Source organism: Scardinius erythrophthalmus, assembly GCF_964197995.2.
Source record: "Scardinius erythrophthalmus genome assembly, chromosome: 17".
Classification (NCBI taxonomy): Eukaryota; Metazoa; Chordata; class Actinopteri; order Cypriniformes; family Leuciscidae; genus Scardinius; species Scardinius erythrophthalmus.
In genome coordinates, this window is record NC_138237.1 from 20,059,114 (window position 1) to 20,084,110 (window position 24,997).

At 38.4% G+C, this 24,997-nt stretch overlaps 2 protein-coding genes across 2 annotated transcripts; one reads left to right on the top strand and one right to left on the bottom strand.

The window, feature by feature from the left end:
• Positions 1-44: 44 nt before the first annotated feature.
• Positions 45-16,811, bottom strand: st14b (ST14 transmembrane serine protease matriptase b). Its single transcript, XM_081390718.1, has 19 exons — positions 16,460-16,811; positions 15,477-15,639; positions 15,238-15,368; positions 15,032-15,102; positions 14,190-14,374; positions 13,989-14,024; positions 13,677-13,911; positions 13,396-13,538; positions 7,471-7,568; positions 7,253-7,359; positions 6,793-6,926; positions 6,591-6,695; positions 6,362-6,469; positions 6,155-6,271; positions 5,324-5,446; positions 4,629-4,812; positions 4,283-4,554; positions 712-848; positions 45-613 (listed from the first exon to the last, which is right to left on the bottom strand). Exons 1-19 carry the CDS (start codon positions 16,547-16,549, stop codon positions 452-454), a joined length of 2,601 nt encoding a protein of 866 aa, XP_081246844.1. The 5' UTR covers positions 16,550-16,811; the 3' UTR covers positions 45-451.
• Positions 16,812-23,956: 7,145 nt separating this feature from the next.
• LOC308705325 (odorant receptor 131-2-like) lies at positions 23,957-24,928 on the top strand (the record flags this gene model as incomplete). Its single annotated transcript, XM_081390277.1, has 1 exon — positions 23,957-24,928. The coding sequence occupies one exon, from the start codon at positions 23,957-23,959 to the stop codon at positions 24,926-24,928; it is 972 nt and encodes a 323-aa protein (XP_081246403.1).
• Positions 24,929-24,997: the final 69 nt, after the last annotated feature.

The window sequence follows — 24,997 nt, forward strand, 5'->3', positions numbered from 1 at the left end:
TATGTAAATGTAAAAAAACAAAAACAAAAAAAAACATTTGTCACTCATCCATTGACATGTTACGCCATCAATTACATTACAAAAATCCCTGAGAAGCACTCAAGTTTTAATGACTTAGCAAGGCAGCAAGAATACTTTTCCTCCACAGAAAGAGAAACAGTTAATTTGAGTTAAAAAACAGCATAGTCCAAATAGACAAAACTCTTTTAAGAGTGTAAACACATACAGAAACACAACGGTAGATTAGGAAACTATGAGAGCTCCTTATTATGAAAAAACAAAACAGATCTTCATCAAAGAAAACTTTCTTGTGGACATCATGTGGTCTGATTATAAGAATCTTTATGGCTCCGGAAACATGACTTGATGAATATGAATGCCTTAATTTTTCCTCAATAACTTTCAATACAGGTGGTTAGGCTTTAGTCCATTTCTTGTCACCGTTGTGACACTAAACCCCTGTCATCTGCCTGATCCAGCTGCGGTATTCTGTGACCCGTGTGTAGACACCAGGCCTGTTCTTGCGACCGCAGCCATCTCCCCAACTCACCACTCCAGCAAGGAACATGCGTCCATTGCTCTCAGTGGAAGTCATTGGCCCACCTGAGTCACCCTGGCAGGGGAAAGAGAAATATTTTGTACAATATTGAGAAACAAGTTTATGACATGTATCTGAATGTGAAAAACAACAGTCAAAAACTTTCATTTTACCTGACAGGCATCTACACCTCCACTTAGTACACCTGCACAGATCATGCGTGGTGTTGTCCCATCATCCATCAGCTTGCTGCACACAGCGCTGTTAATAATGCGCACCTCTGCCTTCTGCAACACTGATGCAACATCATCTACAGCAGGAAGAAGACACTTTCTTAGCTTACTAACTCATTTTTACATCATCATTTACATCATAATAACTCTTATTACATCATACTTTGTACTCAATGACATTCAGTATGTAAGTACGATCTCTCATTATGTGGTTTGGACAAATATAGCAACACTACCAGTTTTACCAGTTTTGTTTTAGAGTTTAGACACACTTGACTAAATTTGTGTTATGTGCAAAAACAACAGCAACAAAATGGCTCGTCTGGCAGTCAGACTAAAGATTTTGGTTCAAATGCACTTCTAAGATTCAGCCATGATTCACTTATTTGCTCTGTAAAATAAAACCCTTTTATATGTTGATTTATCTATTGTTATATTCAGACTGATATGACTGGATTTTAAGTTCCTAAAAAAAGTGTACGATTATTTTTGTTGTTGTTGCCAAATTACAATTCATTTTTTTATAGAACATCAATGAAAAATAAATTTTTAAATGCTTGAAATTAATTCTGTAGTATAAAGTATTAAGTATATTTGTGTCTATATCTTTTTTTTTTTTTTTTTTTTTTTTTTTTTTGTGTAGTATAAAAATACTGTGAGGGATCTAAAATAAGATTGCAATACTCCCACACATCCATTTGTTTCATTCCATAGTTCTTTAGTTTTAAAATGACATTCAAAAAGTTAATTTTAGAATCAAGCATGACATTACTGTAAATGCCCTGGAAAAATGAATACTTTAAAATTGTTTCCGGTCACACTTTAGAATAATGGTTCGTCATAAATAGATAACTAAGTGCAAAGTAATGCAGGACAAATGAGTAGTACTACATTAACACATCAGCTATTACTATTAACCAATATGGAAACAAATATGGATGATTAACCCTCTACTGCATAGCGTTGCCCTCAGGCAACGGAAAGTTTTCTTAAGCCCTGTGTTCAGTACATTTTTCTTTAAATGATTGCAACCAATTAGAATGTTTGAAAAAGTATCAAAGAACAGTCCAATAAGGTTTGGAAGTCACTATCAAGCACCATTTGAAGGCGGGACGTCCTTTTCTGACACATGGTCACAGGAGCACATGGTGTGAGATGAAAGCAAGATTATTTGCTTTAGTAATCATATTTAAAATGACATGAACTGTACATAAAAAATATGTGTGTGTGTATGAAGGTGTAGAGAAGCCTTTTGGTAGGTTTTGTGAATTTTTTTTTATTTTGCATGTTCACAAATTCAGTTTTTCTTTTTGTTGCCTCAGGGCAACGTTATGCAATAAGGGGTACTTTTCAAGGATGTCTTGGACAATACCTCACAATGGCAAATAATGTGTTACAAGTAGGGAAGATGTAGGGTTCCTGGGTGCACAGGAACGACCAAAGTCACCAAAGTGACACTAATGTGCAGCATCCACAGTCATTTTAGAACAGAAAGGGGCCATCTACAAACTGTTCCCACAAAGTTGGGAGCATGAAATTGTCCAAATTGTCTTGGTATGCTAAAGCATTAGGAGTTCCTTTCACTGGACCTAAGGGGCAAAGCCCAACCCCTGAAAAACAACCCCACACCATAATCCCCCCTCCACCAAACAACCCCACACCATAATCCCCTCTCCACCAAACAACCCCACACCATAATCCCCCCTCTACAAAACTTTACACTTGGCACAATGCAGTCAGGCAAGTACCGTTTTCCTGCCAAACCCAGACTCGTCCATTGGATTGCCAGTCAGAGAAGCATGATTGGTCACTCCAGAGTCCAGTGGCGGCGTGCTTTACACCACTGCATCCCACACTTTACATTGCACTTGGTGATGTAAGGCTTGGAAGCAGCTGCTCAGCCATGGAAACCCATTCCATGAAGCTCTCTACAAAGTTTGGAGGTCTGTAGCTATTGACTCTGCAGAAAGTTGGCGACTTCTGTGCGCCTCAGCATGTACTGACCCCACTCTGTGGCCTAGTTGCTGTTGTTCCCAATTGCTTCCACTTTGTTATAATACCACTAACAGTTGACCGTGGAATATTTTGTAGTGAGGAAATATCACGAATGGACTTATTGCACAGGTGGCAACCTATCACCGCGCTTGAATTGACTGAGCTCCTGAGAGTGTTTGTTGAAGCATCTGTATGCCTAGGTTCTTGATTTTAAACAACTGTGGCCATGGAAGTGATTGGAACACCTGAATTCAATGATTTGTAGGGGTCCCAATACTTTTGTCATTATACAGTAGTGTATATGGGGTTGATTAGGATACATGAAGTACATGATATGACATGACGCACTACATGATACAAACCTATGTCTGTATCAAATCAAGTATATTGATGTGTTTCAAGTGTTTTTCCCTTTTTACTTAAATGATTTCTTGACATTTTTTTATTATTTTTTTATTTTTGTATTGCTCTCTGAGAATTGTATAATGATCATTTTCTCTATGATTCTTTACCATTGTTGCATAACGTTGCCCTCAGGCAACAAAAAAATATTTTGGGTTGGGGGGGTTGGGGGAGGGACATTTTTCAATAAATCAATAAAATGTTCCCAAATGAGCCAGGAAATGATGTGAAATAATTTTTATCATGCGTCATCAAAATTCATGCAGTAGAGGGTTAACTAATCAGTAAGTAATAGCAAATTTAGGACTGAGAAAGTTTTAGATAATCAATCATTATTAGCATGACAGATTATAAAGAATTACCAATTAATTACCAATCACAACATTAACATCTGAGTCCTTCAACTGTGATGCATCAATAATAACTCAAGTATTACCTAGTCACTCTGCAGGAACTACTTGTGATAAGATGTTTAATAATAGTCCAGATCACAAGTAGTTGGACAAATAGTTACAATGTAATACAAATAACTATTAGACTAATAATTTTACATATTTCTGATGCCCTATTATTAAATTTGGTAAATATTAATAATAAACAAGAGTCTAAACTTTTGGTTATGAACACTACCGTTTAAACGTTTGGTGTCAGTAAGATTTTTTTTTTTTTTTCAATCAATACTTTTATTTTTCAAGGAAGCATTAAACTAACCAAAAGTGTTTGTTACAAAGGTTTAAATTAAAAATAAATACTGTTATTTTTTAACGTTCTATTCATAAAAGAATCCTGAAAAAATCACTGTATCACAGTTTCCACAAAAATATTAAATATTACTGTTTTCAACATTGATAATATGTTTGTTGAGCATCAAATCAGCATATTAAAATAATTTCTGAAGGATCATGTGACACTGAAGACTAGAGTAATGATGCTGAAAATCAAGCTTTGCCTTCACAGAAATATATATAATAGAAAACTTATTTTAAATTGTAATAATATTTCACAGTATATTACTGTATATTTGATCAAATAAATGCAGCCTTGGTGAGCATAAGAGACTTCTTTCAAAAACATTAAAAAAACATTATGGATTATATGTTGTTACACGACTTACCAACTTCCTCTCTCATCTTGCCCCAGCCAGTGATCCATACAGATTTGCCTGCTGGGAAGTCATGTGTGGCGTCAGGTAAGCAGACAGGCCAGATGTTCTGGCTTAGAGTCACAGGGCTGTCCAACTCCATTAGAGCGATGTCATTGTCGTAGCTCATGGGATCGTACTGAGGGTGAGAAATTATGCGCTTCACACTTTTTAGGGTTGCCTTATTAGTCTCACCCTGGTTAATTAGGCCTAGGTAGACTTCCCACTGGTCAGGCTGAGAATACCTAGCAAAAGAACATACAATCAGTCAGGATCAGTGCAGGAGAGATGGAGAGGACCAAACAAGATGAGAACTCACTTGAACTTTTCAGTGTCCTGCACGCAGTGAGCAGCAGTGACAAGCCAGCGGTTACTGATAACAGACGCCCCGCACACATGACCTTGTGTCTTCATGTGGAGGCTGACCTGCCAGGGCCATTCTCCCTCATTCGAGTCCTTTCCACCCACGATACGACTGGACTTGTAGGGCTTAGTCCCGCATTCTACAGTGAATCAGCAAATTCAACAAATATAAATACACATAATATTAATGGCATGTTTTTTTTGCTGTTGTAGGGAGAACTATAAATATTAAGAACTATTAACATTGTCACTATTATCATTCAAAACTATTATCTATCATAAATGTACCATCGCATGAAAAATGGTGGAGATGGTTTTAAACATACAGTATCAGAAATACATAACAGAGGTCTTAACCTTCCAACAATTAAAATGGTCAATTTTGACATACTGTCATCTTTTGAATTGACATTCAATTCATTTTAAACAAAATATAGAAAATATTAAATATAATAAACATGTCGGAGTTCAAGTTTTAGTTGTGCTGCTTCATACAGTATTTTTTGTGGAAACCGTGATTCTTTTTTTCAGGATTCTTTGATGAACAGATAGAAATCTTTCGTAACATTATAAAAGTCTTTAATGTCACTTTTGTGAACAACAAATCCCTCATGATTTCTCAGAGGAAAAAAAGAATAATTTTGAACTTACTACACTCTGCTTCATCCGAACCATCCTCACAGTCAATTTCTCCATCACACATAGGGTTCAGCTTGCTAATGCATTGGTTATCCTTGCACTTATAAGAGTGATCAGAGCAGCGAATAGCTATGGCTAGATATAAAAGAGAAGTAATTAAACTCAATAGTGTGACGGCTTATGTTGACAGCAGGTATAGTAAACCTCCAAGGTAAATTGTGCTGCTGATAAGAAACTAATTGTGAAATCATACGTAAGCAATAGAGGTATACATACATAATAATATCATTCATTATGCACTCAAATTGAAGCCAAAAACAGAAAAGATGACAGGGCAAGTGTGCCACAAACATCCTGAAAACTGAAGCCATTGAAGCCAAAGCATTTTGATCGCCCCCTAGTGGCTGGCTGCAGTCTAGGTCATACACCCCGCCCTCTCCATGTAATCGAATGGGACGCGAACCAAACAAAAAAATCCAATTACATTTAAAAAAAAAAAATTCCCAAAGATGGTTTCTATCATTTTAAGTTGTTCTTATCACGCTGAGGTATGCTCAAGTGTTCGCTTTACAAAAAAAATGGTTTTAGTTTAGTCTAACGTCATGATTGACAGCTGTGTGTTTGTGATTGAGTCTGCGGGAGCGGGACTATGGGCGGGACCTTGATACCTCTGTACCGCGCAGACTCGGGCTCCGAATCAGCGCAACATGTCAACGACTATTTCTTCAACAACAGTGGCTTCATTTTTCTACAGTGCAAGGAAGTGGAGACTCGTCATCTTTCTTTTTTTATAGTCTATGCAACAATAAGAAGAAATTGCCATTATTGAATGAAAGTTCTTACATTTCGCACACTGAGATTCATCTGAACCATCTCCACAGTCGTTGTAGCCATTACACTGCTTCTGTGTTGAAATGCAGCGGCCATTTCGACATTTGAACTCTTGAGCTTTACAATTCCCTGCAGACAAAATCGAAAAAACAACCTGAAATCACCTCCATTACTCTTGCTCATGAGTTCAAGAGAGCTGAGAGCTGGTTTCATCCTTACCACAGTCTTCCTCATCAGTGCCATCTCCGCAATCATTCACCCCATCACAGAGCCAGAAACTGGGCTTGCAGAAGCCGTTCTTGCATTTGATTTGAGTCACATTACAGACTGCATGCATGGGTAAAGAAAGTAATGTAAAATCCCAAATGACACATTATTATAGTATTTCAAGAGCTTCTCTTTGTGAAAACAACTATAGAAAGACTGAGTACAAGTGGAATAAACTTACTGCAGCCCCTCTCATCACTCATATCTCCACAGTCATTGTAGCCATCACACTCTAGGTTAGTAGACACACACAGATCACTGTCACACTGGAACCTCCCCGGACAAGCTGTGGAAAGGTGATTGAGATATTTTTGTCATGATAACTATTTTGGCTTAGAACATTGTGCTTTAAAATCAGCAGAAAACAATATGATTCTACTCACGATTAGTGGGTTCAAAGGCCTCAAACTCTGCAGAAAAGCCCTCGCTCACGTAGGACAGGTCAGACTTAAATTTAACTGTTGCTTGGTTTGATTTGATAGTGTACACTGTTTTAGGTGGCTTCTCTCCACATATTCTTATAAAATAAAGGAAAATAATAGGGTGTGCATTAACATTTAAAAGTTTGGGGTCGGTAAGATTTGTTATTATTTTTGAAAGAAGACTCTTATTATACCCACCAAGGCTTCATTTATTTGATCAAAAATACAGTAAAAATGTAATGTTGTGGAGTATCATTACAATTTAAAATAATAGTTATATTAGTAACTTCTTAGTAGTGCATAAATTATATAATTCTATATATTTAATAGTTAGTAACATCTAATCAGGTTAATGATGATTATTTTGAAGCAACAGATCTGTGTAAATAATGCCTTTACAATGAAGAGACTATTGTCTTACCTGTAATTTAACTCTAAGTAGTCTGTGGAACAGCTGATGGTGTCCTTTTCAGTGCTATGTATAGAGAACTTGTCAAACTTAATCTTGATATGCTTTCCTGGTGGAACCTGTGAGACAGAAGAACATTTAAAAACTTACAATATTGTGAGGAACTAATTTAAGAAACAGACCAATAATGAAGGAAAATGTAAGTGACATTGAGAACAAATCTATTTTACCTCAATGTTCCAGACACACTCAATCTGAGGTGGGTAATGGGAGGGATAGCCAGGTGATGTGAAGGTACCCCGAAGCCCTGTTAGTCTCCCTCCGCAGTCTAAAGAATGTGACAATTTACTTCACACAAATATTGGCCTTAGATTTGCTTGATTTAACACACAAGCACATGATCCGGAATTAAAGGGATAGTTCACCCACAAATTTAAATTCTGTCATTTACTCACCATAATGTTGTTCCAAACCTGTATGACTTTCTTTCTTCCGTGGAACACAAAAGAAGAGATTTTGTGTGTGTTTTTTTTTCTCACAGAAGCAAGTCATTATCACGAATCAAGCCTCTGTGGTTCCTCCTACTCGCCACTAGAGGGCTCCCTCTCCCAAATATTGACATTATCCATTTAAACTCCATTTCCCATGATCCCGTGCCTGGTACTGATTATCTGCACACCTGCCGCTCATTATTTGGACTATTTATTCAGTCTCTCTCCACTCCATCATTGCGATGTCTTGTTCTGCCCTGGCTGACATTTCTGAGCGGTTTCCCTGTTTCCTTGTTATTGACCCTGGACTGTTTTCACCGTATCGACTCTTTGCCTATTGCCTTTGTGACACTGCTTTGTTTGCCTGGATACTTGCTACTTTGTTTGCTGCCTGTCCTGAAACTCTGCCTGCCTTTTGACTACGTTTGTGTTCAGCCTTGGATATCTCTTTTGCTGGTGTTTGACCCCTGCCTGTTTGTTCTACGTTTACTGCTGATAATAAATATAATGCACATGGATCTCAATGTCGCTGGCTCTTCATTACAGAAGACTTTGCCAAACACAGATCCAGCAGTGATCCTTCAGTTATCCACAGAGGTCTCCACCCAAGCTAACGTCCTTGTTACACATCAACAACAACTAGAGCATCTAACATCCTTGACTGAACAACTAGTAACGACGCTACAACAACTCCACATACCCACACCAAATCCCAACCCACCTGCAGCGAGCCCAGCAGCCAATATGTCTGCATCCAGTACAGCCACTGCAAGTCCTCGTCTCGCGTTCCTGGAGAAATTCGATGGATCACCCACCAAGTGTAAGGGATTTCTTCAATGTTCCTTGTTCGTCGAACAACAGCCTACGTTATACCCCAATGACTCCAGTCGTAAAGCCTTTATGTGTACGTTATTAACTGGTCGAGTTCTGGAGTGGGCAACTGCAGTATGGAGTATGGACCGATGGTCAGTCCCCATTTTCTTCATTTTCTAGCTTCCTACAATGATTTTGTGAAGTGTTTGATCATCCAGAGGAGGAAAAGAATCCCGGTGTTCAGCTTTTAAATCTCCAGCAAGGAAGAAACACAGCTGCTGAGTTTGCACTCACTTTTCGCATGTTGGCAGCACAAATTGACTGGGTTGAAACCACTTTGAAGTTGCTGTTTGAATCTTGGTCTGAATCTGGAGCTCCAATCTGAACTTGGATGTCGCGATGAAGGAGCAACATTGGACCAATTCATTAAGCTGGCCATCCGTGTTGACAATTTGATTCGATCACGCAGACCCACTAGACATCTGGCTTATCACACCACCACAACTCCTGACGCGCACAATTCTGAACCCATGCAAATCGGACTAACCCGTATCACTTCAGAGGAGAGTTTGTCTGTATTGTGGTCAACCAGGACATCTAAAGGCATCCTGCCCCAAACGACCCCCTCTTCGCAACACTACTGCTGTAAGTTCTTCAAGCTCTGTCTTTCGCTCTTTATCATGTATAGAATTCTCAGTGATTTTAATGTTCTCTGGCAAATCCGTGATAACCACGGCCATGACTGATTCAGGAGCAGCGGGTCATTTTATTGACAGTGACTTTGCCCAGTCTAATCTTATTCCATTAATACCCTGTGAATCTTTGTTGGCAGTGGCGGCGCTAGATGGATGACCCCTGGGTGCAGGTCATGTCCATTACACCACCGGATATGTTATGCTGCAAACAGGATCCGTACACACTGAAACCATTCAGTTTTTTCTTATCCAGTCACCTAAACACCCCATAATTCTTGGACTTCCCTGGCTACAAGCACACAATCCACAAATTTCCTGGATTGATAGACAAATTACCCATTGGTCCGAAAACTGTCAACGAAATTGTCTACAATCTGCCACTTCCATGCCTGTTTAAGCTGCTACTGTACTTCTGGAACCCAATTCTGCTCCAAATCTTCCACTAGAATATATCGATCTTAAGGAAGCTTTCAGCAAGATCAAGGCATCTCAACTTCCACCTCATCGTTCCAGTGATTGTAGTATCGAACACATTCTAGATTCTACACACCCTTAAGGCCGCATCTTCCCTCTATCACAACCTGAATCAGAAACCATGAGGACATACATCGAGGAGGAATTGGCAAAGGGATTTATTCGACCGTCCACTTCTCCAGCCTCAGCCGGCTTCTTTGTCAGTAAGAAGGATGGAGGGCTTTGTCCATGCATCGACTACAGAGGGCTAAACAACATCACTATCAAAGATTGGTACCCTTTACCTCTAGTCCTAGCAGCCCTCGAACAACTTCGCACAGCTAAATATTTCACACAACTTGATCTCCGAAACGCCTACAATCTCATTCGATTTTAAGAGGGGCACGAATGGAAAACAGCTTTCTCTACTGCTACAGGGCACTATGAATATTTGGTTATGCCTTTCGGGCTGGCCAATAGTCCCTCTGTGTTCCAGGCATTCATTAATGATACCTTCCGAGACATGCTAAACAGATGGGTCATCGTATACATTGATGACATTCTCATCTACTCAGACTCCCTCGAGGATCACGTCAAACACGTTCGCATGGTCCTACAACGCTTAATATCTCATCAATTATATGCCAAGGCAGAGAAATGTGAGTTTCACCAAACTTCTGTGTCATTTCTTGGTTGCGAAATCAGCCCAGAGGGAGTTGCCATGAATGACAAGAAGGTGCAGGCAGTGTTGAAATGGCCACAACCCAACACGATCAAGGAGCTGCATCGATTTCTGGGGTTTGCTAACTTTTACAGACACTTTATTAGAGGCTTCGGTACAATCGAAGCTCCTTTGATATCCATGACCAAGAAAGGAGAATAAAAACTACTCTGGTCACCAGCAGCCATACAGTCTTTTCATGACCATGACCTTTTCACCATCCTGATCCCGAGTACAAGTTCATCATAGAGGTGGATGCATCCAACACTGGCATCGGTGCTGTTCTCTCTCAAAGTCAGGGCACCCCTCCCAAAATGTTCCCTTGTGCTTATTTCTCACGCAAGCTCACCACAACAGAACAGAACTATGATGTCGGGAACTGGGAACTTTTAGCCATGCAGGCAGCCTTTGAAGAATGGCGACATTGGTTGGAGGGGGCCAAACATCCTTTCCTGGTACTAACTGACCACAGAAATCTGGAATATCTACGATCCGCGAAAAGACTCAACCCAAGGCGAGCAAGGTGGGAGTTATTCTTTACACGGTTTAATTTCACAATCACCTACCAACCTGGATCAAAGAATATAAAGGCAGACGCTCTCTCTCTGCAACATGAATCCACTCATCAACCACCATCCGGCAAATCCATCATCTCTCCCACCCTCATTCTTGCTCCTGTTCAATGGGATATCATGACAGAGTTAACAGAGGCTCAAAACTCAGATCCACCTCCACCAAACTGCCCACCCGACAGAACATATGTACCACCATCCTTCCGCAAAAGAATCACCCAATACGTCCATTCATCGCCCAGTTCCGGCCACCCTAGTATCACCGCCACTCTTCAACTACTCACAAACCTCTTTTGGTGGCTTTCCATACAGAAAGACACCATCTCCTTCATTCAGAACAGTCCGACATGCAGTATCTCCAAATCCTCCAAGCAACTACCAGCCGGTCTACTACGACCATTACCCATCCCTCAACGTCCTTGGTCTCACATTGCCATAGACTTTGTCACCGATCTCCCTAACTCCTGTCACGAATCAAGCCTCTGTGGTTCCTCCTACTCGCTACTTTGTTTGCTGCCTGCCCTGAAACTCTGCCTGCCTTTTGACTACGTTTGTGTTCAGCCTTGGATATCTCTTTTGCTGGTGTTTGACCCCTGCCTGTTTGTTCTACGTTTACTGCTGATAACAAATATACTGCACATGGATCTCAATGCCGCTGCCTCTTCATTACAGTCATACAGGTTTGGAATGGCATGAGGGTGAGTAAATAATGACATTTTTCATTTTTGGGTGAACTATTCCTTTAACATTTTCCAAAACACCTGGCTTTGGCAGGTCACTTGCAAGCAGGGGAGCATTAACGCAAAATAATGACTGGACAACTTTCTGTAAAGTCATACAGGCCGAGAGAGCCACTCTGCGCTGAACATGAGAAAAACAGGAATCCCAATACTACTTAAACGTGATAATTAAACATTAAAATGCTATGATTTGATTAATTAAATGAGAGCACTGCATGTTGCAAGTAAAAAAATTTTTTTTTCTGTTATGCATTCTACGTGCTCGCGCTTTAGTTTTAGAGCAGTTTGCAATCATCAAATAGCCCACATTTATTGAAGTGTCTATTTACACCAAATAACTTCAAAACTCTTTGTTTACACTAAGCGCAATAGGCCGCTTTGTTGTTAGAGACCATTAACTTCGCTCACAGAAGTCTGGTTGGGCCAGACAAAATAATGCATTGTTAATGGTGTTAATAGTGTGGGGGTAAGGTGCGTATTACACAATTTTTGATGAAAATCAACTCGAGTTCGAATCTGCCTTTTACCGAACTCGCTCTACTTCCTTTTCCCATCACATATCAGATCGGAATGGCATTTATTTTCAATAAAAACTATGAAATATTCAAAAAGTGAAACTAAAGTGTCTAAAGTGTGTTTAATAATAAAGTGTTTATCGGATAGGGTTGGAGGTAGGTGTAGCTTTATTGTCCCAATAAGGCGGCATCCAATTAATAATCATTAACACTCTGTTATTGCATACCGTTTAATGTACAACAACACTGAGGTGCAAATAGTATCTGCCACTATTTTTAAGTATAAATAGCAATCACGTATTGCAAATGCTGCTATTTTCACATAGTGTAAATATAATCTATTGCTATTTAAACTTTTATGTACACATTTATACCAAGTGATTGTTTTGATCTGCTGATGAACAATACATTTTTTAATTTATGAATTTATATTATTTTTTTCATGGCATTTTCTTTTCATATTACCTCCATATAACGCCTATAATAATATAGTGTTTATAAGTGCAGCGCAGCTGTGTTTATGTAGCACCTATAATTCTGCTGTTCCACAAGTGCAATCTACTAGCAAAGAGTGAATTTGCACAGGCACCTATTTTTGACCCATATTTTTAGCCAGCACAGTGTTGTAAATGTTAGATGTGTATTGACAAGATACATTTTTATCGGCCAACCCTAATGCTGTAGCCCAGGGGTTATCTTATGGGACCCCAGCCTGCAAGTGTCCAGTTATTTTATAAAGAACTGCAATGTAACATGGTTTATATTAATATTAAAATGTTTGTCTGACCCTCGCAAATACAAAAGTAATTTCAGTAATGTCAGTTAATTTAGTTGCAACCTTTGAACAATAGTGTATGTATTAATGTTCCTCACAAACCACCAAAATTAATATATTAGGAACAAAATCAAAATGTGTTTACATTTTTGCGACAGAGTTTTACTGACAGCGCATATGGGTATATATGATGTTGCAAGTGACAATGATCTGAATTATACTATTCTCATAAGGAAAACTTTTTTTTTTTCTTTTTTTTTTAATAATGCAGTTTCATGGGAGACAATAAATATTTATATCCAGTAAATTTGCCATTGGCAAATGTGTCAAAAAGGGAATTCTGGACCCTACACAGGAGTTTATATATCATTAAACTCTACCTTGAATTTTGGCTGGAATCTGAGAGTAAAATGCCCTGAAACCTGGGAAGTTTTTCTCTTCATTTGTAACCAGTGTTACCAGCATGACATTCCCAGAGGAGATGAAAATGAGCTTCTCATTTGGTAAGCGATATCCACATTTCCTGCATGAACACTGTTATTAGATTCCACATATCACAAAGACAATGAAAACAAACAGGCATATGTGCTGCAATGTGACACTGCTCACACGTGCGGTACTGTGTCATGGAGAGGATGACTGAGAGCGTATGAACACTTACTCCGTTATGACTTGCTTCTCTGATGGTGCTAATGAGTCATACACTTTGATGAAATCATTACGGCAGTCTTTCTCCAGGTCTAGGACGTCAAACTCTAGTCTGATCCTGTGCTCTGGGTCAGCCCGAATCTGCCACTCGGTGTAAAGGTTGGGAGAGTAGGACGAATCAGGAAACCCTGGAGACCGGATAATTTCTGTCTGGTTCTCATGGGCATGATGATACCTCTTAATGGACCCTGAAAGACAGGACAAGTTCAATACTGCGATATGAACACATAAATAGATAAATGTAAGGAGCATATCTTTTACTCACGTTTGAGGTTTTTGTCAGCTAACCGAGCATCCACAGCTGTAATACACACCAAAATATATATGAATTTTGACTGTAAACAATTAAGACAATAGTGCTAGACTAAAATGAGACCCATATTTCTTTGAAGTTACTGGTTAGACTGCAAGAGGTGACAGACTGAAACTATGCGGGTAATATGAAACCCTCTTCCAGTAGATTTACCTCCTGATGTCATGCCATCAATGGTGAGGCTATTGTCAGTCCTGCGACCAAAACCACTCCGGCTCTTCCGTACATTTTCCACCCCATCCATGGATGCAATGGCCTCGTCCACAGCAGATAATTTGGACTCCCGCACATTAAACTCAGACAGGTAATATGCGATGATACCGTTATTACTGCCCTCACTATAGGGGAAGACAATTTTATGAAACTTACAATACAAATCAATGCAAATAACCATGAATGAGATTCATAGTATGAAATGAGTCCGGCATATTCTGTGATGCCCTAATATATTTATAGATTTGTTTCAAAAGAGATTTTGGGGTGGACTATTCAAGGTTGGCTGACAAATTGTTCATTTACTTGATTTTGAATATAAGGGGTGCTGTGATTGGTCACACTTAAATAATCCTGCATTGTGACAAACACATTTTTAAGGCCAATTCACACCGCACAGATAAACACGTTTATGGGTTTTGTTGGACCAGTGTTACACCTGTCAGCGTCTGTTGTCGTTGGAGGGGGTTTGTTTTCACCCGATTGAACGTTTTGAATCAGCGTTTGTCTGTGTCTGTTGTGGCAGTGTGAATATGAGTTATTTTTCATAAAATTCTAAATCCAATGGCAGACTTGTTTGTTGGTGTTTGTCTGTGCTGTGTGAGTTGGCCTTTAAAGAACAAATATTCCATGCTGTTTGTCATGTCAGTTAATATAAGGTCATCTCATCTGCATATACAGTATAATAACTATAGAAAAATGAAAAGAGTGAACTTTCTGATTGACCTTTTATGTCAACTAACCAAAATTTTCTCTCATGAGTATTAGAATTATTTAATTACCTGAAACCTTGCACACTGGATGCGACATAGTATCTGGACAGCAAGGGCACTTGACCGTATATTGTTTTGAGCTGAGACAAGGTAGAATTATGCAAAGTATTAAGATTATGAACTGAATATACCACTTCCTAGAAATAGCCATTGATGAAGTAGACAAATAAAAAGCATGGAAAAAAAAAACTTTCAAAGAAACATGACCAACTCACCTGCTTTGAGACCTTTGAAGCCAGTTCTTTATATTCAGTGCTGTTAGAGTTTTCATAAGCATCTGAGAACGTCTGACTGGAGATGGTCAAAGAACCACTAAACAACTTCTTCACCTTTCCAATTGGCCTGACTATAACAATAAACATGCTGGTTATTGTTACTGTTTTATCAAAATCATTCAGATTTGCTGTTTATGGTGATAATAGCAGTGTGTTAGTTTACAGGTTAAATAACTCACAATGGTAATGCCACACTAGCACTCCAGTTACTATTGCAATGATGGCTAATGCTGTGGGTAGACCTATTGCCACAATCGCCCTGGCCCTGCGCGATATCGTCTTCTGTAACTCCTTTGCATCCGATGCAGGAAGAAACAGCTCTGTCTGATCCAAGCCACTGTCCTACAGAGAAATGTAAAATACACTTGTGCTTTTTGAGTTGGTTACATGTGACTGTTACGTATAGAATGAGTTAGCCTACTCTCTGTAACCCCGAGGACACACTGTACCGTACATGACTAAAATGCAATTTTGAACCACCCATGTGAAAACAGGCTATTCCTCTTAAGCAATCCAATCTCACTGGTATGAGTAGGCATACATGGAATAATGTGGTAGCAACTGTTTTCTAAATCATGAACCAACACCTTTCTCATCAGCGTCAACAATCCACCCCAGTCAAGTATGCGTTGGCACGAGTGTGTGTGTGTGTGTGTGTGTGTGTGTGTGTGTCACGTGACTGAAGTGAATGCTTTTCTTAATTGAGGAAAAACAGGTTATTTTGATGGCAGTCTTTTGGTTAAACATCTTTAAATACATATTTACAGTATATACTTATTTTTAAAATATTGGTGGAGGATACTGAAGAATTTTTTTAAGTTCAAGCACAATGTAAACTTGAGACTGACACACTGACAATTTAACCATTGGTTTTAAGCTATAGAAACAGTGAAGCAAATCAAAGTAGACAGGCATAGCATATACATTTAATATATATTACAATTACAGCTATAATAGTAAGTATGTATAGCCTATAAAGCCTATAAAGAAAATTGCCTACATCTTAATATAACTACCGAACAAATGAGGCTGTTAATTATGTAAATTCCAAACACAAACAGCACTGTACAAAAAGTACCAGCAGTTGTTTCAGGGTAATAACGCCTGAAACAACTGACAACACGAAAAAAATAGTAATAAAGATACTCAGTTTAAAACATACCGGAAATTTTTTTCCAGATTTGTCCATGTCATTCGACGTATTTGTCAAATTGGCCGCTGTCAGTCCACTGTGTTGCCGTTCATGTGTCATGTTCACCTATAGCGAAACCCGCTGACACGCGCGCGCAGGTGTCTGCTGGATTAACCAGAAACTAGCCCTCAATCCAGCCCTTTTTTTTGCATGATCTTTTAGAATCGAGACGGTATAACCCTGTTGATTTTATTATTAATGTAGGTTTTGGATATGAAAAACATACATATTTATTGTAAATCGTAAAGTTACACTTCCCACCCAGTTTCGAGCTGCAGGTGAGTCTCTCGCAACCATCCTGTGCTGTACTTCCTGTAGACACGAGAATGACGTGAGAAAACCAGGATATCTATAAATAATGCTTGATAAAATGCTTGGTAAACATGATTTAAAAGAAACCCATTTGTGTCTTATTTGCTATCAATCTACTAACACATACAAACTCTTAAAAAACTCTTGTTTTTTTGCTAAGTCACTAAAGGTGTTCAAACTTCAGAAAGTTGTTGTTAGTAATAAAATCAAATAAAAAAATATGCCAGAATGAATGTCAGGGTTGCAAATTTAGCCTGAATTATTATTATTATTATTATTACTATTATTATTATTTTTTACTACTACTACTATATTAATATCTTGTCTAATTTCAGGCCACAGTTGGTCTCCGATAAATTAAATTATTTGTTTGTTCATCTTTATCTCATAATTATGGGTACTAGGGCTGACAAATGCAGTCAACACAAGAATTTGTTTAAAAAGACAAAAATGGAATGAGATTTTCAAGTTCAATAGATACGTCTGAAAAGTTAATTACCACAGTGACATGATGATGATGGACAGACTTTATACTTTATAAACACATAAGTAAAAAGACACAAGAGAGCAGCAAGAACACCCCAAAGATCATCATTAAAACCTTCTCATTAAAGCTCATTAATTATTTAAATCTTTGCCATTTTAGACCTCAGGCACTTGTCATCATTAAGTGGAAAAACAACGCTTCTCTTTCGGTCATGTCAGGAATCCCTTGATAATCAGTGTTAGGTAAATTGAGGATAAACTGGAACACAGAACAAGGAACAATTGTATTTTTATTAACTAACGTGAACAAAGATGAATAAATATTGTTACAAGTCGTATTTCTCATTGTTAATGTTGGTTAATGCGTTAATGTTAAATAATGTGATCTTACTGTACACTCTCTAAGCCTCATAAGGTACCTTTTAGGGTTTAATGTTCTATTATTTTGTAATAAACTACTATTATGTTTTAAAAGTAATGACTGTACACTTCTCAACACAGTGAAAGTTTCTTGACTAAATACTGTACATGCAGGTGACCAGGTGTGCTTGTGCTTTTGATAACTAGCTTGAAAATATGATTCATTTATAATGTAAATAATTAAATAATTATAAGATATATATCAAATTATAATATTCTCTATATATGTGTGTTTATGCTGCATGAGTAAATATGATATTTTTGAAATTAATGACACATGCAGTAACATATCTGATCACATATTCATCTATGTGTTATGAAGTGTATTACTAAATCTAAAATTACATAAATTATGATATATTAGTAAAATATATTGTTACATATTTTTAAATATGTGAAAACCGGCAATTCCTTATTATTCAGTATATTGTAATATATTAATGCAATATTCTGTATATTTTCAAATATACTGTTAAACCATTTAATATATTGATCATGAATATATAGGGGAAATGTTTTCTTTTCATAATAGGAAAATACTGCCCCATGACGGATTTTGTAGCTTTTTTTTCTGACAGTGTAAAGTCTTACTAAATAAATTAAGTAAAACTGAAATCATAAATAGTATATTAAATATATACAGGTCTATATTTCAACAATGTTCAAACAAAATGTAATACTCAGTGTAAGAATCAGGGGAACATGTTCCGTCTCTCTATCCATTCAGGGTTTCTTGGCCTAAAAAAGGTTGAGGACCCCTGAGCAACAGATTATGGGTAAATGTGTACAAACCACTGGTTGTTTATACATGTTTAATCTTTATTTTGTGTGTCTTTGTTTTGATGCGCTCACACTCAAAGATTGTTGTTCCCCAAGGAAGCCATGTTTTCACAAATACAACACACTTGATAGACAGAAGAATCATAAATTATTAATACATGTCATAATGAGGAGATCAGGGAGTAATTAAGGGCAGACTGTGCCCATGCTGTTTTCTTTGCTTCTATCTTTATAAGTATATAATGTTATACTGTTATAAATATACACTGTTTATATAACAGTATAGCTGCTGTAAAAGCAACACAATATTCCCCTAACTTTACCAAAAGCCCAGCCGAAGTTCTCAATCATGTCATTAATTAATACAAAAAGATGTAGCATTTATATTTATTTATTTATAAATCCAAATATCAGTCTCCTTATATTAATATGGCAGCATTTATTGTCTGCATGGAGCTCTAGTGTGTTGGACAACCTTCTAAATTAGATAATAATGTTTTTAACTTTTCATTAAATGTATAAATAATAAATTGGCCTGCGACATATGTGCTTTAAATTCTAAATTTATTTTCTTATGGTTTTGTAAGGGGATTTACAGTCAAAGACCCAGAACCAGATATGATGAATGAAGACCCGGAGTCAGAATTATAATAAATTGAAGAAAAGTTTTACTGAAGATAGTTTGCAGTTTCATCAGCAGAAGTCAGCTTCAAGACTCACAAGGAGTTTGTAGGCCACCCCGCTGACACTCGGACCCTGAAGTTAGGCACGTCGTGACCTTCCAGGTCACAGATTTGGGTTGCTGGGCGCCAACATGTCCAGAACAACAACTCAGTCAATCTCCAATCATGCCAGTGGTTCCTTAACCTGTAACCAAGAAGACTAACACAACCTTTCTCAAACAAAAAAAAAAGAGTCCATATTTCATTTCTGGAAGCTGGGCTAAATGAGCAAGCACTGTTACTGCATTCAGATATCAAAAACAGACATTAGAGAATACATGAAAAGAACATTTCAGTAATCACACTGGTAACTTCTATAACAAAGTAAAATCTCATAAGCCTAAAGAAGTCATTCAACTCATGTGATGTTTAGAAGGAAAAATATTTATTAATACCTTGATTATAATTACTCATTAGATTTACATTGAAGCAGCAGTTGATTCCAAAATCCACCCCCTTCAGTTTATTTCCAAATTTTATTTATTTTTTCTCGCCATACAGCACATGTTCATGTCATGTTATCCACCTTCTTTTTAATGTAAGAACTAGGCTATTCGTGAACTGAATGTGTCCGGCTTCCGGTGTCATTCACTTTCAGTTATTTTTAGTGGTATAAAACAGCCCATTTTGCTGCTTGATATTGCAATCTGGTATTTCTAACCATATTATTGTAATGTATTGTCGTAATTATAAACACACTGGTTTGTAGTGCAAACTTTTCACTCGCTTTCACTCTATCCCTCTCTTACTCACAGTGGAGCATAGAGAAGGTTGATGTCTGACTTGTTCAGAAGACAGACAACACGTTTGGCGGAGCTGAGGGAGGGAGAAGCCACGGTCGAGGCTTGGCCTGTGGAACCAGGGTGACGAGTGACTCAGACGGAGCCGATGGTAGTGGAGACCCAGGCAGAGCTGAAGAGCTGACGGGACCAGGCAACATCGAAGGTCCGCAGTGACAAGCAACCGAGGTGGAGCCAGGATGCCGGAGGACTGAGGCGAAGGCGGAGCGACCGATGACCAAGGCTGGAGGGAAGGAGGAGCCTGTCAGAGCCATAGGGGTAGAGGGATGAAAAGCAGCTGAAGGCACGGAAGTTTGGGGAGCCAGTAGAGCACCGACTGAGCAGGAGGGATGAGGAAGCCTGGAAGAGTAGTAGGGACGACAGTCCCGGGTGGAGACAAGGGGGCGAGGAGCCAAGGTGGAGCAGATTGCTCGACAGGCCAAGGTGGAGTTACAAGCCTGGAGGGTCTGGGCGGAGCTATGTGGTTGACAATCCAAGACTAAGCTGGCGAACACTCAGATCGAGGTGAGTCACTGGTGACCAGGGCAGGAGCCAAAGGGCTGAGAAGAGGCAGTGCAGGTGAGGATGAACAGGCAGGCTTAACAGGGTCACATGAGACAGGCATAAAATTCATGAATGACACTCTTGGCTGATGTGGAACAGGCAGGATTTTCTGGAACGACGCTTGGCCAACTCAGAACAGGCAGAGGCGGTGGGAGAGGGAGGCAGGGTAGGAACACAGACATTAATAACAAGGTGCTGAGTCAGCCCGGTCTCACCCCAAAACGTCACATACTGACACGTCTTGACCATACGGCAACATACGACGAAAAGTGTACCCCTAAAACGTCCATATGAGACGAAGACATAAGCGCACCAGCAGCGCCTCTTAGCGGTACCCTAACGCATACCTAAACCTACCCATAACCCGAATCGTCACATATGGACGTTTTAGGGGTACCCTTTTCGTCGTATGTTGCCGTATGGTCAAGACGCGTCAGTATGTGACGTTTGGGGGTGAGACTGTGTTAGCTGAGTGACGAAACAGGCTCAGTGCACAGGAAAACAGGCATGACACACTCACTTTCAAAGTCAGCGCTTCTCCATCAGCCGCTGTAGAGGGGTTTGGGCTCCACATCAAGCCCTCATGTTCCACCAGTAATCCCTATTGAACAGTCGTTGTAGCAGGCTCACACACCTGGTCAGACGTTATATCGAGCTAGGGCTCTGGGACAATCCTTAGCTCAGTTCATGATGCTGGCACTCCAATAGTATCAGGATCCAGCTCTGTGCCTGTGGTGGGCACAGGTTTCACTGTCGCTGGGCTGATGGCTGGGGCTGGCATGCTGATTTCCTCCTCGCTCTCGCAGATTGTGAATGGGGAACCATTGTGGAGGAGTACCCACTCCACATACTCCTCAAAACTTCCCAGAGGCTCATCTCCAGACAGGCACACCTTGGTCTTTTCATTCAGGCCCACCCAGAAAAACACACGCAGGCGGAAAAGATGTTACAAATCCAGGAAATCCCTCATGTGTGCCTCTAGGCCAAGGGACTGGTTCCCCTGAATCTGACTGCAGCTAGATCCATGCTTTTGGGTCAGTTCTTCTGTAGTGGTGAGGTTGCAATAAAGTTGATGAAATGGATCTAATGGCAGCAGTCAAAGTTTTATTTAACACAAAACTCAAGGTATTCAGAAAACACAGGAACAAAACAACCAAACCTAACACGATGAGAACTGACAAAGAACTGAAGGAAAGAGAGTTTAAATAGACAAACCAATCAATGAAATTAATATCAGGCATAACTGATGATCAACTAATGAAAAAATCATTGAAACCAACTGAAAACTATAGGTCCCAGAACTAAACAAGTGCTAAACCCATACAAAACAGAGACAAACCCAGATGATCCCTAGTGTGGCCCTTGTTCAAATATTTCTTCTGTTTTTGTTCAGGCAAAGTGAGACCCTCTGTTATTGTACATTGACAATAAGAGATATTTGAAAGGACATGAATTAATAATAAGTTGATATGCAAATGGTGATATAAAAAAGATTTACATTAAATTATAGTTATGTTTATTTTTTAAATATAAACATTTATTGTTTATGTGCAATAATATATATTATCTATATTATAATATTATATAAATATATGATTTTCAATTATTTCACTATGTTAATCTTTACATTTATGCATTTGGCAGACGCTATTATCCAAAGCGACTTACATTGCATTTCAAGGTACACATTTACATTCTTATCAGATATAAATAATAATTTATCAGAAATAAATTAAACAATTTCTTTCTTTAAAAAAAAAGACTACTCATATGTGTCCTTTTGGTTCATGGACTGTTGTTTTCAAATGTTGCATAAGTACTAATGCATTAACGCTCTGCTCACTCTAAAATATGCCATGTTGTAATAAACAGGTTTCATAAATTCATACATTTTACAACTGTTTTTCAGGTTTGACTAAATGATTGTTGTGTATTAAACCTGTTAATGCCCTCAAGCAATTCCTAGAGCAAACTATCAGATCAACCTATTCTCTGGCAAAAATATGTTTAAGACTAAAAGCGTCAGTGATATACAGTACACACATGTATAATTTCAAATTTCAATATCATTTTTCGGTTTAATTTTCATGCTTTCTTTTTAATTAATTATAAATAATCAATGGTTATTGGCAAGTTTCTGCATGTCTGGCTTCTGAAACTACACATAGTTGTAGGAAACTACACACTGTAGGAAAAAGTTATTGGCAAGTTTCTGCATGTCTGGCTTCTGAAACTACACATTGTAGGAAAAAGACAGATAATAAAATAAAAATAATATTGTGAAAATAGAATGTCACTTAAACAGGTATATGAGTGCTATAGAAAGAAATATATATATATATATATATATATATAATCTTTATAATATTTGCAGACAGCCTGTGTTATGCACTTTTACACTTTGGACTGTTAAAGACAGACTTTTAGTTTTTTTGTAACTATAAACAAAACATGACATTTTACAGATCCTGATCCTAAAATAGTTCAGCATTAATTTGTTGAATATTTAATTTTCTGTCTGCAGAGTTGAGCTTGCTCACAATACATTTTCCAAACAAACCATAATGTCCATTTGTTGCTCTTTTAATGTATTTTATTGAATTTAAGAGGGATGACAACATTATACCAGCAGAGAGGGTCTTACATTTCTGTTGAATATGTTTTAGGTATAGGGACTGTGAACATTGTATAGTAACAGCCCCTGGATTCCTCAAATGTAGGCCCAGCTAGCCCACTCATTTAAATCTGAATGCTTCAGAGATTTTCATAATTTCAACTACAAATAGTTTCTTAAATTGTTCCCGCTTATTGCAATACAGCTAAGACAAGAAAGTGGCGTTCACATTTACATGGACTATGCTGGCCGCTCATGCGGTCAGTACGGGCCTTTCTCCTCATCTTCTGTTACTTTAGTAATCCCACCGCTTAACATTTAGCTGCATGATCACATGAAGCACTTTCTCAGATAAAAAAAAAAAGTGACCAGAAAAACGGCTTTGTAAAATGGAATAAGCTGGGTTCTATTTTTTCCTATTAAACTTTTCACTCATTTTATTGGTTATACAAAATGAATAATTTAGTTTTGAATAAAAAAAGGGCTCCCTCCCACGCAATGGCATGTACGGTATACCCATGTGGTTCTGTCTACCTCTGTTTAACATCTATATAAGTTCAGGAGCAGTGTTTGTGGAATCTGCAGCTGGAGCAGAAGGAAGGTTGATGCCGCCTTATTCACTGTAGAAAGACAACACGTTTGTGTAAGAGGTCTGTTGTGTCCTATGCAAACTTTTGAAAATATTAATCTTTAATTCACAAAATCAACAGATAGAAAAAGATTGCATCATTGATCATTAGTATAAATTGTTCAAATGAGTCTTGTTTCACTGTTTCTTGTCTTTCAGATTATGGCGGGGTCCAATGGCACAGCTGGGGATGCGTCTTTCACTTATCAGCAAATCTTTAATCAAGACATGGATGCTGGGCTCAGTACTAAAACTGCAGTGGCTGTGTTAACATCTCTGTTCTTTGTTTTTGTAAACTGTGTGATGCTCTTTGCTCTAGGAAGCAAGCGCGTATTCCATGAGACGCCGCGCTACATCCTTTTTGGTCACATGCTTATGAATGACTCTGTGCTATTGCTGGTCTCAATCTTAATGTATGCAGTGGCTCAGTGTTTCCTTCCAATACCCACATCCATATGCACTCTGTTAGTTTTTATCTCCTACTGCACTTTCCGTAACGCTCCTCTGACTCTCGCACTGATGTCTCTGGAGCGGTACGTGGCAATCTGCTTCCCTCTGAGACACTGCAACATCGCCACACCAAAAAGGACTGGAATCGCCTTAGGAATCATCTGGCTACTTAGTTCTATAAATATTATGGCAGACATTATTTTTGTTTTAACTGTCAAGCCCAATTATTTAGCCGGTATTATATTTTGTACATTAGAAAAATTGTTTCTATTCAAATGGCAGCTGGATAAATATCAAGCGTTTGATGTTCTTTATTTTGTGTCGGTTGCAGTGATCATCATTTTCACATACATTAGCATTATGATCACAGCCAGGTCTGTTTCCTCGGATAAAGATTCAGCTAAAAAAGCCCTCAGAACAGTGCTGTTGCACTTGATTCAGCTGGGACTGTGCCTCACCTCTTTCCTGTATACCACAATAGAAAGAACACTGTACATGATGACTGGAACCAACTCATCTCTCTTCATTAATCTCAGATATCTAAATTTTCTTATTATTCTCATTATACCACGTTGTCTGAGTCCTCTGATCTATGGTATGAGAGATGAAGCCGTGTGGCCCTTGTTCAAATATTTTTTCTGCTATCGTTCAGGAAAAGCAAAGCCCTCGATTAATGTACATTAACTCTATGGTTGTGGCTCACAAGTTGCAAAAACCTTATATATAATATATTAATAATTGCAATATTTAAAC